At 51.2% G+C, this 13232-nt stretch overlaps 1 protein-coding gene across 2 annotated transcripts in view; it reads left to right on the forward strand.

Annotated features, from left to right (window-relative positions):
* MARCHF3 (membrane associated ring-CH-type finger 3) overlaps nucleotides 1–10428 on the forward strand; it is a 136604-nt gene extending 126176 nt beyond the window's left edge. For both annotated transcript variants that reach the window (XM_082724292.1, XM_082724293.1), the window contains 2 exons: nucleotides 2453–2662; nucleotides 9473–10428. In XM_082724292.1, the coding sequence (XP_082580418.1) occupies nucleotides 2453–2662; nucleotides 9473–9631 (369 nt within the window). In that variant the 3' untranslated portion in view covers nucleotides 9632–10428. The remainder of the gene's footprint in view (nucleotides 1–2452; nucleotides 2663–9472) is intronic.
* Nucleotides 10429–13232: the final 2804 nt, after the last annotated feature.

The following is a 13232-nucleotide window of genomic DNA, read 5'->3' on the forward strand; positions in this document are numbered from 1 at the left end:
CATCGGTTGCATATTTATTGAGAATCTACTATGTTCCAGCAAGTGAGGACACAGAGAAAAAGTAGGCCAGGCTTCCAGATCTGTTTCCAGTGAAAATCTGCAAAAGGAATCAGCTCCCTGCAATTTGGACAACAGTGTTTAAGGATCTGGATTTCTGAATGTCTTGCAATTTTAATATTGTTCGAATATTTTGTGGATAGGACATCTGAGCAGGAGCAGAGAACTAAGCCCCCTCCTCACTTTGACCCCTAAGTTACGTGAAGCAATCATTTAACCTTGCTGAGCCTCCTTAATATTAGGAGAATCACGCCCGATTTCTGCTCTCTAGATCATAGCGGTAGTCCCAGTATTTAGGCAAGAAAATGTTAATAAGAGCTCACTGATTTCCTTTGAAGCTGCTGAGATGTGTGGGGTAACATGACAACACATGACAGGGTCACTGTCCTTTGCATTTGATCCTTTAGGTATTTCTGTGAAATTTTTTAATGCTGTATTTCTGTTTACCCTTCCATGATCTATTTTACTCGGGTCCACTTTAGAGCTGAGGTTGCCTTCCTTCAGTATCTCTGCACACTTGAAAGGTGCGTGACTCTGGAAAGCAGTGTGCTGGGCTCTGCGGGTCATTTAATGTTTGCCTCGGCCAGACACTCAAGGCAGAGCACCTCCCAGAAAACCTCTTCTGTGCCTCTCCCCGCCACGTCTCTTCTGCTCACTCCTGAGGCTTTTTCTGGCCCTTCTGCTGCTCTGTCCTCACCTGGCTTGCCCTTTCTGCAGCTCTTCTGTCTCTTCCTCCTGCCCTTGAACGTGGTCTTCCCTTCACCCTCCACTGTGCACCACCCACTCCTGTGTCCCCTGTCATGCCCCTTTCCCTCCCACCAATGTTTGTGTGGGAATTACCGCCCTGGGGTGCCTACTCAGCAGACCATAATGCTCCCATTCAGGGGCCAGCCCACAGCACTGCTAAACCCCCATTTGCTTATGGGACAAGATGAAAGACAGACTCAGCCAGCGTCTCTTCCCACTCCCACCCCATCAACTGTGCTTGAGCCCCTCCTCGGGACCCTTTGGGCTCAGCTAGTACTACATGGGGTAGCGAGATGGGAGCATTTCGAGACATGTTCCAGTGCTAACCTGAAGAAAAGCCCCCAGGCCTCATTACCGTCATGTACCAACACCAATATGTAAGCATGACTCTTCCCAGAACGGATTATGGAAAACATTTCAGCAGGCATTCAGCCTAAACCTGCTCCCCTACGTGGGAGCCCAGCAACTGTGTTTCGCATCCTGTAGGAATTCTCACCGCTGGTCTTTCAACAAGCACAAAGTTTTCACTACCCTTGTTGGGCTGGTTCAGCCCCCAAATTGGGCAGCACAACTAAGATGTCAGGGACCATCCTAAGTAGGGTCAGGGTCCTAACGCAAGGAGGGGCATTACTGAGTTCATGGAGTCACATGAGTCTCCATCTTTGGGAGATCCCCAAGACCACCCTTAGGGTCCATGATTGCATGGAAGGCTTCACAGGAATCAGAAAAGCTCTTTTCCTTATGGTTTGACAGCAAAAGGATACCAATTCAGATCAGTAGAGGAAAAGGGTCCGGGGGTAAAGTTCAGGAGGAACCAGGCACGAGCTCCCAGGTGTTCCCTCACGGTAATGTTACCCAAACCCGCTTAATTTTTCCGGCAACAATTTGTGACTACACATACCAGGCATTATCACCCCAAGGCTTGGTGTATAGGGTGTTCACTGGAATCAGTCACAGAGGCATAGAGCGCCTGTGTGTCTGTGCTTAGCTCCCTAGACTCCAGCCCCCTACAGTGAATGTAGGTGTTCAGCATAAATCACATCGTTGGGATAAACGATTTCATTATACTCTTACTATATGGCCCAAGGCCGCAGGCATACAGAGATGCTCGTAAAAGGCAAAATACTGCAAGGACTCAGAGCTCATCTCTAAAGAGCCAATCTTGAAAATGGGTCTTTCTGGGGAACATGCACAATTTGAGCAAACCCACCTTGCTAAGTTAACCCCTTCCTGCAGACATTCCCAGGGCCCAAGACTGGGCCCCACAACAGCACTTCTCCTGTCTCAACTATTACCTTCTGGAAATACCATCCTCCCCATCTTCCCGTAATGTCAGTGTTCAATATAATAACCTCTGAACTGTTTTCAAAAACAGCAGACACTTTGCCTACAGCAAAGACACTTTTTAAAATTCTGATTTTGATCCTCATCACTGTTGTCATGTTAAAGTATTATCAAGAATCACTATTACCCAGGGAGGTGGGGTATGGAATGAGGCCTGAACTCTTCCCTGGGATCTCAGAACAGGTCCAAAGCACCTGTGTCCCATTTCAGGAGACAGAGACACCCTCGAGGGCAGCGGGTCTCCGCTCCACGCCGGCCTCTAACTGTGACTCCGCTTTTCTCTGTCTCCCCGTCTCCCCGGCAGTGGCTCCGAAACCCAGGCCCCCAGCATGAGAAGCGGACTCTGTTTGGAGACATGGTGTGCTTCTTGTTCATCACGCCGCTGGCCACCATCTCAGGCTGGCTCTGCCTGCGGGGCGCCGTGGACCACCTGCACTTTAGTAGTCGGCTGGAGGCCGTCGGACTGATCGCACTCACTGTGGCACTCTTCACCATTTACCTCTTTTGGACACTAGTAAGTATGGCCCAGGGCCCGAGGACTTGGAGCAGCCAGAGCTGGCCACCACCCCTCAGCAGGCACAGCCTTCCCTCCCGGCCGTAGCCCAGCCACCCGGCCTGGTGAAAGGCAGATCCGCAGGTGCTGGCAGGGACGTGCGTGCCACGCTCGAGGTCCGGGTGGGTGTGCTTGTGGATGTGCATGCGCGGGCGCGTGTCCACCCCAGTGTGCTGCTGGGAAGAGCAGATCAAGGAAAGAAAAAGCTCCTGCTTCTGAGAGCCCATCAATCAAAGCCACACACCCTAGACGTTCCCCTCCTCCAGGGTTCTGGGACTCCATCCGCGACGGGGCATGGCATTTTCTTTCTCTGGTTTATGTGCCTCGCTTTTGCTGGGATTGTAGCAGATCATGAAGGATGCTCTTGGCCACTGCTGCTGTCACTGCCTGGGCAGATCATGAATCCTCAGGCTGGTTATTTTCTTCTTACTCCTGGACACAGCCTAAATTCTTTGCTGGACGTGGAGCTGCGTTTTGCCTGATGGTTATTCTGTGTGTTGGGATATTGACTCCACAGCCCATAAAAACACTAATTTATCTAGCTGAGAAGCTGCCACCAAAGAAACCCGTTTCCCAAATAAGCGTGTCTGCCGTATATGAGGGAGAATTCTTAAACACGTCTGGTTTTTTTCACCCACTTAACTCCTGAAGAGAGTTAAATGCTTGGGCAGAGGTTGGCACAGCACTGATCTCACTCTCTCTGTTTCCCTCTGGGACCTGCAGGGAAGAAAGTCACTACCCGCTAGACTCATTTCAGAAACTGGGCGCCCTGCTTCCTGGCATGACTCTGCTGTGCCTGCTCATTTCTAATCTGAGCACGTCCCACAGTTACTTAGTATGTGTTTCCTGTCCAAAGCGTACCATTCTCTTATCCCATAGCACGGGGTCAGCATGTGGAAGCTTCTAGCGCTCACTCCCACATGCCCCTCTGCTCTGTCTTCCAAACCCTGTCCCACCAGCTGCCAGGGCAACTGTAACCTTCCCCTGGGCCAGGTCATTTCTGTCTTGTCCATCCTGTGACGCTACAGCTCTGTACCTTCCCTCAGGGTGGGGCGGGGAGGGAGCCTTCAGACAGACAGACCGTCCGTCTTAGTGGAGAGGGACATGGCTCGAGTCTTGGTAAAGACGGAGCATTCTGAGGCTTCCAACTCTCTCTGAGTCCCCCGGTGAAGTCAGGCATTCTGCTACCCACCACCAGCCAAAAGCGGATGTGAACCTGTTTCACCTCCCATCTCAGAAGAAAGGGGGCTTGGGCGGGAAGGGTGCCTGGAGTGGGCTCTTTCAGTGTCTCTCCTCTAAAGGTCTGTGCTGCCCATGTGGGTCCTGATTCACTGTGAGTCAAGCAATGAGGCAGACTCAGAAGTCACAAGGTAATGGGAATGGGAAAAAAAATAAGAGTAAGACTCTTAGAATAAGAAATCAAATCACCTTCAGCACTGATGCCCGGTCAGCTGCATCAGCTTGGAAAAGGCAGTTCACATCTCCGAGCCTTGGCACCCTCATTCATAAAGTGGGCGTGACAGGAATGCCCATCCCACCAGGCTCCTCCCTGCTCCTTGGCATCAGAAAGGAGAGAGCACCCGAGGAAGGTTCTCTGGAAAATAACTCTCAGTTCTTACCATGTTTACAGGTTTGCTAGTCTATGATTTTTCTTAGATGTGTGTGGAGGATGCAGGGTGGTTGAGGATGTAAACCTTATTGTTAGGCTTTCAAACCAATTTAAGGCCTTTTGGAAAACCTGCTTTGTAAAGCATATGGTCATCTATTATGAAAGAGGAAGAGGCAGTGAGGGAAGGAAGAAAGGGAAAGATTTCACCCGGAAAAGCGGATGTGAACCTGTTTCACCTCCCATCTCAGAAAAAGGGGGCTTGGGCGGGAAGGGTGCTTGGAGTGGGCTCTTTCAGGAGACTGAGAACATACTTCATTCCAGAAACGTTTCCGAGAGGCAGTGCCCAGTAGTGAAAAGCACACGCATGAGAATCCAAAGACCCTGTGGTCAGACCCAAGATTTAGCACGCTAAGAGCTGTGTCACTCTAAAGAGGGTACTTACCCTCTCTGATCAGCCTTCCCCTTTACAGATAGTGGAGGAACAGTGACAGCCCTGGGTCACTGGGCTACCGGCAGGACTAGGTAGGGTACCTGCGGAAACGTTTATCAGAGCCCCCAGAATAGACATGAGGGTTTCTTCCTCTGCACACTCAGCCGGCCACAAGATGCAAAGCCGCTGGAGGGAGGGGAAGGCGTTCTCCCCTGGAAACGGTGCTGCAGCACCCCTGAGCCCGAGGTGACTGGATCCAGGCTAAGTCCCTCCCAGATAAATGCTGTAGCGAGCTGCCCTGGCAGGAGTCGTAACTCAGGAGCTGACAGCACTTGGAAAGTGCCCTCCGGCAGAAACCCATTGTAAACAAGCTGTCAGGCTTCCGGAGAATATGCTGTGAAAATGTCTTAGATAAACAAACACCGTGTCAGTCCCAGCCGGGCTGCTGCTCAGAGCAGCCTTCCTGGCAGGGCCTCGCCAGCACTGGGAAGGGGGGAACACAGCCCCGCTGCTGCCTTGTCGCGCCTCTGCAGTCTGAGCCCGGCCCTGCCGCCCCTCGGGAACAGGGCGTTCTGGAACCTGCCGTGGGGAAGCCTACCTCTGGGAAACCACAAGCCCGGAGTGGGTGCCATGGAACTATCACTGCCTACATCACAAACCGTCTGAGGTCCAGGGACAGACATCATCCGAGTCCACGCTCGGCGCTAGAAAGTCACCCAGCGTGGCGCTTAAAATGAGCCAACCGCGGACAAGTTGGGGACTGGGGTGCTGTGCTGCAGGGACCCGCAGGGAGTGCCTGCGTTCACCGCATCACCAAGGCAACAGCCAGCACCCGGCACAGAAACTGGTTAAGGCCTGGGATGCAATGAATGAGCAATCTCTTTCCTCTGGCTGATTCCCAGCCCCACGGGGTAGTCATCTGAATTCTCCTTATAACGTTGGGAGACCTCCGGGAGGACACTGCCTGACAAGGGTGACCGTGCGCGAGCTGGCTGACCCACAGCCCACACAGCCCACGGCAGCCCCAGGGTTTCGAGGGTGACCCCATGTCCAGTCCTGCTCCTTGGCCCGTGTACTCTCACAGCCCACCTGCTCGGTGCAGCCGGAGATCAAGGAGCTCGTCCTTTCCTGGGAAGATGAGGCCCTGGCCCCATCAGTAGGCCTCAATCTGGAGAGAAAGGGCAGAATAAGAAATCGGTGACGAGATTTCCCACACCCTTCTGTGACTTTACAGCGGCCCTTAGGCCACAGCCCCGTCACTTCCCTGATAGAGAGAGTGGTTGCTGATGTAATCCTTCCTTGCCCTGCCCACATGACCACCACTCTTTGTAGGATCGTACCCATGACGGGTTAATCTCCTTTGGATGAAGAACTGAACACACCTCAAGAAATTCACCCCAAAAGAAGTATTTTTAGAATAGTGGCCCTGTGTGCTTTCTTCTCTTCTCTCTGTAACACAGACATTGAAGGAGCATCTGGGGGGCTCAGTCAGTTAGGAGTCAACTCTTGATTTTGGCTCAGGTCAGGATCTCAGGGTCATGAGATTGAGCCTCCTGTCAGGTTCCCTGCTGGGTGTGGAGTCTGCTTCAGATTCTGGCTCTCCTTCGCTCCCTCTGCGACCCGCCCCCAGGGACATTTAAGAAATATCTAAACTAAGTTCCCAATGTTAGAATTGTCCTGGCTTCCTTTTGGTTTGTTTCTGCTTCCCTCATTGCCTCTTTAGTTCTGGAAGTCAAACTTCCTTTCTTCCTATTCTATTCCACTGTGGGAAGGGAGTGTCCTGGAGCTCCTGGCCCTGGCTCAGCATCACCCAAGGGCATTTGCAAACCTGGGGTCCCATCTGCATCAGGCTCAAGTTCCTTGATTTTCCCCAATAAGGAAAATCAAGGAGTCCTCTTCTTGAGGAGTCTTCTCTGACCCTTTCTTCTTATTGACTGAATTTGCCTGCAGATTGTGATGGTTAACAGCAATTAAGATAGATGAATGTATAATAAGATCTCATCTGTTTGTCTGAACAAGCTGGCTGATTTTCACACCTTCTGGCCAAGGAACCAAGAGACCTGCTAAGTCGTTGACTTCCCAGGTTGCCTGCAGCAGCGCTTCTCAGGCTTGAACAGATCTGCAAATCACCTGGGGATCTTGTTAAAATGCACGCTCTGATTCCTTAGGTCTGGGTGGAGCCCCAAATTCCGACGTTTTAACAAGCTCCCCAGTGATACAGCCTGCTGCTGACCTATGGCCACGTCGAGAGCAAGGGAAATTAGCACGTTTTTTTCTTGTCCCCCTTCTCCTGTGTCTAAGAAGGAGCATCACAAAACCATCTTCTTTTCTATATTTAACACATCAAAAAGAACAGGCCGAGAACAGGACCGTGTGTGAGGCACGGTGCTAAGTGCTTTCTGTGCACTCTCAGACACCACTCCTCACGTTTTGCCGACACACTGAAGCTTGCGGGGGGCAAGCAACCCTCCCAGAGTCCCAGAGCCACTAGGTAGAGGGTGGGGGTCCAGGCCTGGGGTGCCGGGCCTGAGAGCAGGCGTCCCCTGGGTGCTCCCACAGCGACTTCTCGGCTTACCCAGGCCCGGCATGCACAGCTCCTTAACATTCAGATGAGGGTCTCTTGACTTGAAACCCAGCTTTCGGAGAATATCTCCAGATTCTGGTCTTTTTGAGCTGCCACAGCTCCTCATTAGTACGAGTCTGCCTTCAACTCATCTCCCTGCTCTTGGCCCCTCGCAGAAGGCATCCCCGCCTGCCTCTCCCACACTCCGCCATCGGCACTAAGCCGCAGCAGGACAGAATAGATGCATCGAGAACCAAGCTTAGGGAGGAAAAACAAACCCCAAACCTGATCCACTTTGGCATGTTCAGGGCCTTTTGGAGAAAAGCACATCTGTGTGAGTTTAAAAGCTTATATTTTCATACCCAAATCTCTCTGGCACTCAGCCTGTGGCATCTGCTTTCTAGCCTCAGAAATTTAAGCTAGCGGCCTTGAATTTCATGATCCTGCCAGAGAACCAGTAAGCCCTTTCTGATCCAGGGCCTGTGCCCTCTTCTGCTTCCAGAAATACTGGGCTCCAACCATGGGATCGGCCCTCTCTCTGACCACCATGGACCCTGTCCTGGGGTCAGCCCAGCACCCCCCCCCCCATGATTAAACAGCCCATCCTGGGCCATCTCTCAGCCTAAGTTCACAGGTATCTTCCTTCCCAGCACCTACTAGGAAGGAAGTCATCTGGATGCTCTCAAACTGGGACCTTCCCCCGTTTTTTTTTTCTTTAATTTTTTATTTTTATAAACATATAATATATTTTTATCCCCAGGGGTACAGGTCTGTGAATTGCCAGGTTTACACACTTCACAGCACTCACCCTTCCCCCGTTTTTTTGTTTTTGTTTTTTTTTTTGTTTTTTTAAAGATTTTATTTGTTTATTTGACAGAGATCACAGTAGACAGAGAGGGAAGCAGGCTCCCTGCTGAGCAGAAAGCCCGATGCGGGACTCGATCCCAGGACCCTGAGATCATGACCTGAGCCGAAGGCAGCGGCTTAACCCACTGAGCCACCCAGGTGCCCCCCATCCCCCGTTTTTAAAGACAGTCCATGCACCTTCAGAAGTACAGAATCTGAATTTCCTGGGCAGTCCATCCAGGCCGGACGCCAGCTTGCTCCAAAATGAACCACAGATGTGTCTCATTCCGGGATATTTCCATGGGAAGCAAGAACTCTCTGGCACAGTTACGTGACCATTGGCCATCAGTTTACTGCTCATAATGTTGTAGATCATAGAAGAGAGTCTGAAACAGAGTTGCAATCAGAAAGCGTAAGGTAGCTATTCACTCAGCAAACTCTACCCAGTAACTTCCTAAGCACCAGGCACATGATGGGCGCTGGGCATGCAGTGATGAATATGGCCCAACCCCTGCTGTCAAGATGCTTCTGGAGCAGGGAGAGAGAGACACAAATACACTGCCTGACAAAGCACTTGATGCCATGCTGAGGTAGGCACGAGGCACTCCAGGCGCCCAGGGAGGTAGACCCTACCCCAGGCTGAGGCTTAGGAGGAGTTTATCCAGGGACTTGGTGCCCACACCAAAGCTTCCCCCACTGGAAGCTGTAGAACGATAGAGCTGCAGGCAGTTGGGGATCACCAATCAGGGGCCGCTGGTACAGTTGAAAGAGTTGTGCGTGACACAAGTCAAAGGGTACCCTTCCTGTCATAGGCAGTCTGAATGTTGAATTGTGCAGTGTCCAACCTGCAGGAGGGAACATGACATCCAAGCATCACTCTCATTTAAGAGAGAGGAAGCTGAGGCCCAGACAGACACATGGCTCAGGTCCCACCCCCAGGGTGAGTGCTAGCGCTGTACTCACTCCACCTCGCTGCCTGTAGCCAATCTGCTTCACAACTGATGCTTTGGAGCCCAAACACTACTATCCCCAAACTAAATCCAGCCTCTGAAAGAACCTCATTTCTTATTCGTATCCTACTTGTTTCCACTCTGAGGAGGAAGGAAGGAAGCCCCCCAGGATCCCTGCCCGTTTTCACATAAGGATGTCCTCGGGTCGGTGCCAACACTCAGCTGCCGGCCAGCGCGGTGCGGCCCCAAGAGGCCTGCCTCACTTCACTGCCACCAGCTGTTCAGAGCTGTTTTCAATGACTTGTTTGTTTCTTGGATTGATTATCAGCTTCCACTGACCTGATAATCCTTGTGTTTCCTCTCCTGACCTCAGGTGTCATTTAGGTACCACTGTCGATTGTACAACGAATGGCGTCGGACCAATCAGAGAGTGATTCTCCTCATCCCAAAGTCTGTCAGCGTCCCTTCTAACCAGCAGTCCCTGCTGGGCCTCCACTCTGTCAAGAGGAACTCAAAGGAGACCATTGTCTGACGTCCGTGTGGCTGGTTTGCTGACTCGTTGTTTGGGGTTCTGGAAGTTTCTGCACTGGGGCCATGCACTGAGCCACCTCCAAACCCTTCCTGAAGCTGTGGGTCTCGGGACATCCGGAGCCGTGGGAGCACCTCGCCCAGAGCAATGGACTTGGCCCCAAAGAAAGCAAACACCATTTCACTTGGAATCATGGATGCTGCAGTCACGTGATACTTGCTGAGCTGCCAAACGTGCTTACTGACCAGATACTATATGAAATTTCCCAAACACCTCTGTAACAGATGAGGAAGCTTGTCCTGCTAAAGATGCAATTCAATGCTTCCTTTTTTATTACAATTTCAAATATATATATATAGATATAGATATATATTAAAGTCAGATGATAATCACCATGGAAAAGCCAATGTTACAACTGGTTTCTTGGTTTGGACTGGTTTGGTTTTGGGTGAGTTTATCTGTTTCCCGGTTTCTACTGTAGATTCTTTGGGGTAATTTGATAACCAGAGTGGTCTTTTTTCATCTCCTCCTTCTCTCTTACTCAAGGGGACAACATAACAACTGCAGAGCAAGGCATAGCTAAAGGACATTTTGTACTAAACTTCGTTTATTCCGTTTTTAAAGGGGGAAAAAAAAAAAAAGAAAGGTGTGGCGACTCTCCTGACAGTGAGCTGTTTATTTAAATTTCATTAAGGAGAAAAAAAATTAAGGTGAGAAGCACGCTCCTTTCAACTTGTTTGGTATTGCCGGCTGATAAAAACTATTTTCTAATAATAAATATCCAGTGTGTCAAAGACAAACCCCATTGATTGCAATGTTCTTTTTTTTTTTTTTTTTTGAAATTATAAAACTGGTGAAGTTTCCCCAAAGAGTTTTTTTTATAGGAAAAAGAAAAAGAGAGAGAGAGAGAGAGCGCGAGTAAAAGTGCTGGTGTTCTTAATCCCATTCCATGTAGTTCATGTCTTAATTCTGCATTCGCAAGGAACCAGAGAATCATTAGACATTTCTAGGAACCCTGGACCTGTTTTGCATATCAATTAGCATTCCCATTGCTCTATTGAATTTCTAGCTTGACAGGTAGATGTGGCAAAAAGCTAGTCCCAGCAGCCTACAAACCCTTTGTCTGGTTTTTTAAAAAAAAAACGAATCCCATATAGTGCCTTCCCCAAACCACGAGCCAATTCTGTCACAGGCTGAAAGAGACCTTTTTCCTAAGGGCTTCATGTCCCTCTTTTATCCATCACAGTGGAAAGGGTCTACCCCGCACTCTGCTGAAACCAGGGGGCACATGGGTCATCTGAGGAAGCCCTTGCCGGCTCCGCTGCCTGTCCCCTGCCGCCCACCTACACACCCGGGAGGAAAAGGCGGAGCCCAGCGTTGGGGAATGCTTAAAATATGGATTTCTAGAACATGACCCACATTCTGAGTATCACTCCAGCGTCTGCCTTCTGCTTCCCAAGTGGGAGAGTGGAAAGTGCAGAGGAGCAGGCAGCGAGGAGGGTAACGATTTCTGTCTGACGCAGGTGTCACCTCTGCCTGCCGAGCCCCCCATTCACAGACTGCCCCCTGCACCATGTGGGGAGGGGAACAGCTGGACCGCACTCTGCTGTAAAACTCAGATGTGCTTTATGGCTGATGACAATAGATTCCTGCCTGCCATGCTTGCCTTCGACACTCGCTCCGGTAATAGACGCCTGAGCCCTTCTGTTTTCTCTGCCCCGTTCACCCCTCCAGGCTGTCATTAGCCGCACCACCATCCACTGTTTTCTTAATTGACCTTTTTAAAATGCTGGACACCACTGGCTGCACACAGCTGTCACACATTACATTTCCAGAGCCAGGAGTCCAACTTGGTCGCTGGTGAACGACAGCCCTGCCGAAGAGGGGCTAAATAACATCCACCCAGCCTCGGTCCCTGAGCTGTCAGGTTCCTGGGCGACCCCTCCCAGTGGAATGGCAGGAGCATTCAGGAGAGGACCGTAACCTCCATCCTCCCAGCCTCTTCCATGAATGAAGGAAGTGGGAGATCTCCGGGATCATTTCCTGTTGAGCTGGCTGCAGGGAAATCCTGCTGTTTGGGTTCATGCAATGAGACCTAGTGATGCAAATTATCAAAGGCAGACAGGGGCGCCGTAGCTCTTTCCCCCGTATTTGCATCCCCACCCTGGGAAATAAAGCAGAGCCCACATGCAAGAAGTCAGTGGCCTGGGCTGGGGGGTGCAGGACAGTCCAGGCAGCCAAGAGCAGCATGGGTGCCTGCCTTTCCAGGCCACCAACTCGGCTCCTCCTCCTGCGAGGCTCTGGGCTCTAACAGCACCAGGACCCATCTGAGATGCTGATGAAGTTCTTCATCACTTCTTGGCACTTTAGCCCACGTTGTTCAAGGCTAGGGAGAGCAAGGAACTATAAAACGTGCAGCACAAGGCACCAGCCAAGAGGCAGGGGATGGGCGGGGGTTGAAAGTCCCAGCTCTGGGTCCATCGCCAAGCCAGGCTACACCTGCCGTAAAAGAAGCGTACCTCTTGCTAACCGCTGAGAGGCACCACACGGGTCACCAGTGGCTCAGCCAGGCTTGAACTCTTCCTCTGCTTCTTCCTTTTTGAAAACTCAAGAATGAAGCAGGGAAAGGAACAAGGACGGGCTGGTAAAGGATGCTGGGGGTTCACTGCTTCCCTTCCATCGACTCCTTCAACAGCCTGCTTTTCCACCCTTCTGGATGTATCCTTTCCTCGCCATTTGTCCTGAGGCTATTTGGTAGAGACAAATGCGTGGGCCCTTGAAGCCAGAGGGGGAAAGGGACAAGTGAAACAAGTCCAGAGAGCTCTTGGCCTGCCCTGTGAGTGTATGTATGTGTGTGTGTATGTGTGTGTGTGTGTGTGTGTGTGTTGCATGCCCACACACACACATGTGTTTCTATGTTCTTATCTGGGGCTTCCAGAGAACCCGGAACGTTCACACAAATTCTACAGCCCAGAGAACAGAGCAGAAGCTCAGATGAGCTGGAAAAATCCAATAAAGACAAAATAAATGGCATGACTTGGAAGTGACTTGTACTTGCCTTTCATGGCCTGGCCCCCCTTCCCTGTGCCTGAGCACTGTGGCCCGTCCCTCTCGGCTGGGCTGTCCTCACAGTTACATCATCTTTAGTGGAAGTAACACATCGGCGGGCACGAAGGAGCCAAAGGGGGGGAAGGGAAGTAAAATAGCAGCCTGCCTCCCTGCACTTTGGCTGGTGGCCAGCTGGAGGCTCCACATCCTCCCTGGGCCTCTTTGGGGTCTCTTTGTTCCCCTCCTGGCTCCGCCTTCCCTGACACGCTGCCCAGCTGACGGAGCTGCAGAAACTTCGCCCTCAGTCTGCTCTCTCCAGGGAGAAGACACCTTGGAAAGGAAATCAGCACATGCTTCCTTTCCTCTCTGATCCAGAATGTTCCCTGAAGCTACCAGAAGATGAACCACACAGCTCTAAGCCCTAGGGTTGGAGGCGATATGTAGGTTGTGATTCTGAAGCCATTCAGGGGTGAGGAGGTGGGCCTATGGGTGGGGAAGGGGGCTCGGGATTATTTTAGGGCCAGAGGTGGGGACCCGAACGCACCTGACTAGACAC

Source organism: Mustela nivalis (genome assembly GCF_964662115.1).
Source record: "Mustela nivalis genome assembly, chromosome: 3".
Taxonomy (NCBI): Eukaryota; Metazoa; Chordata; class Mammalia; order Carnivora; family Mustelidae; genus Mustela; species Mustela nivalis.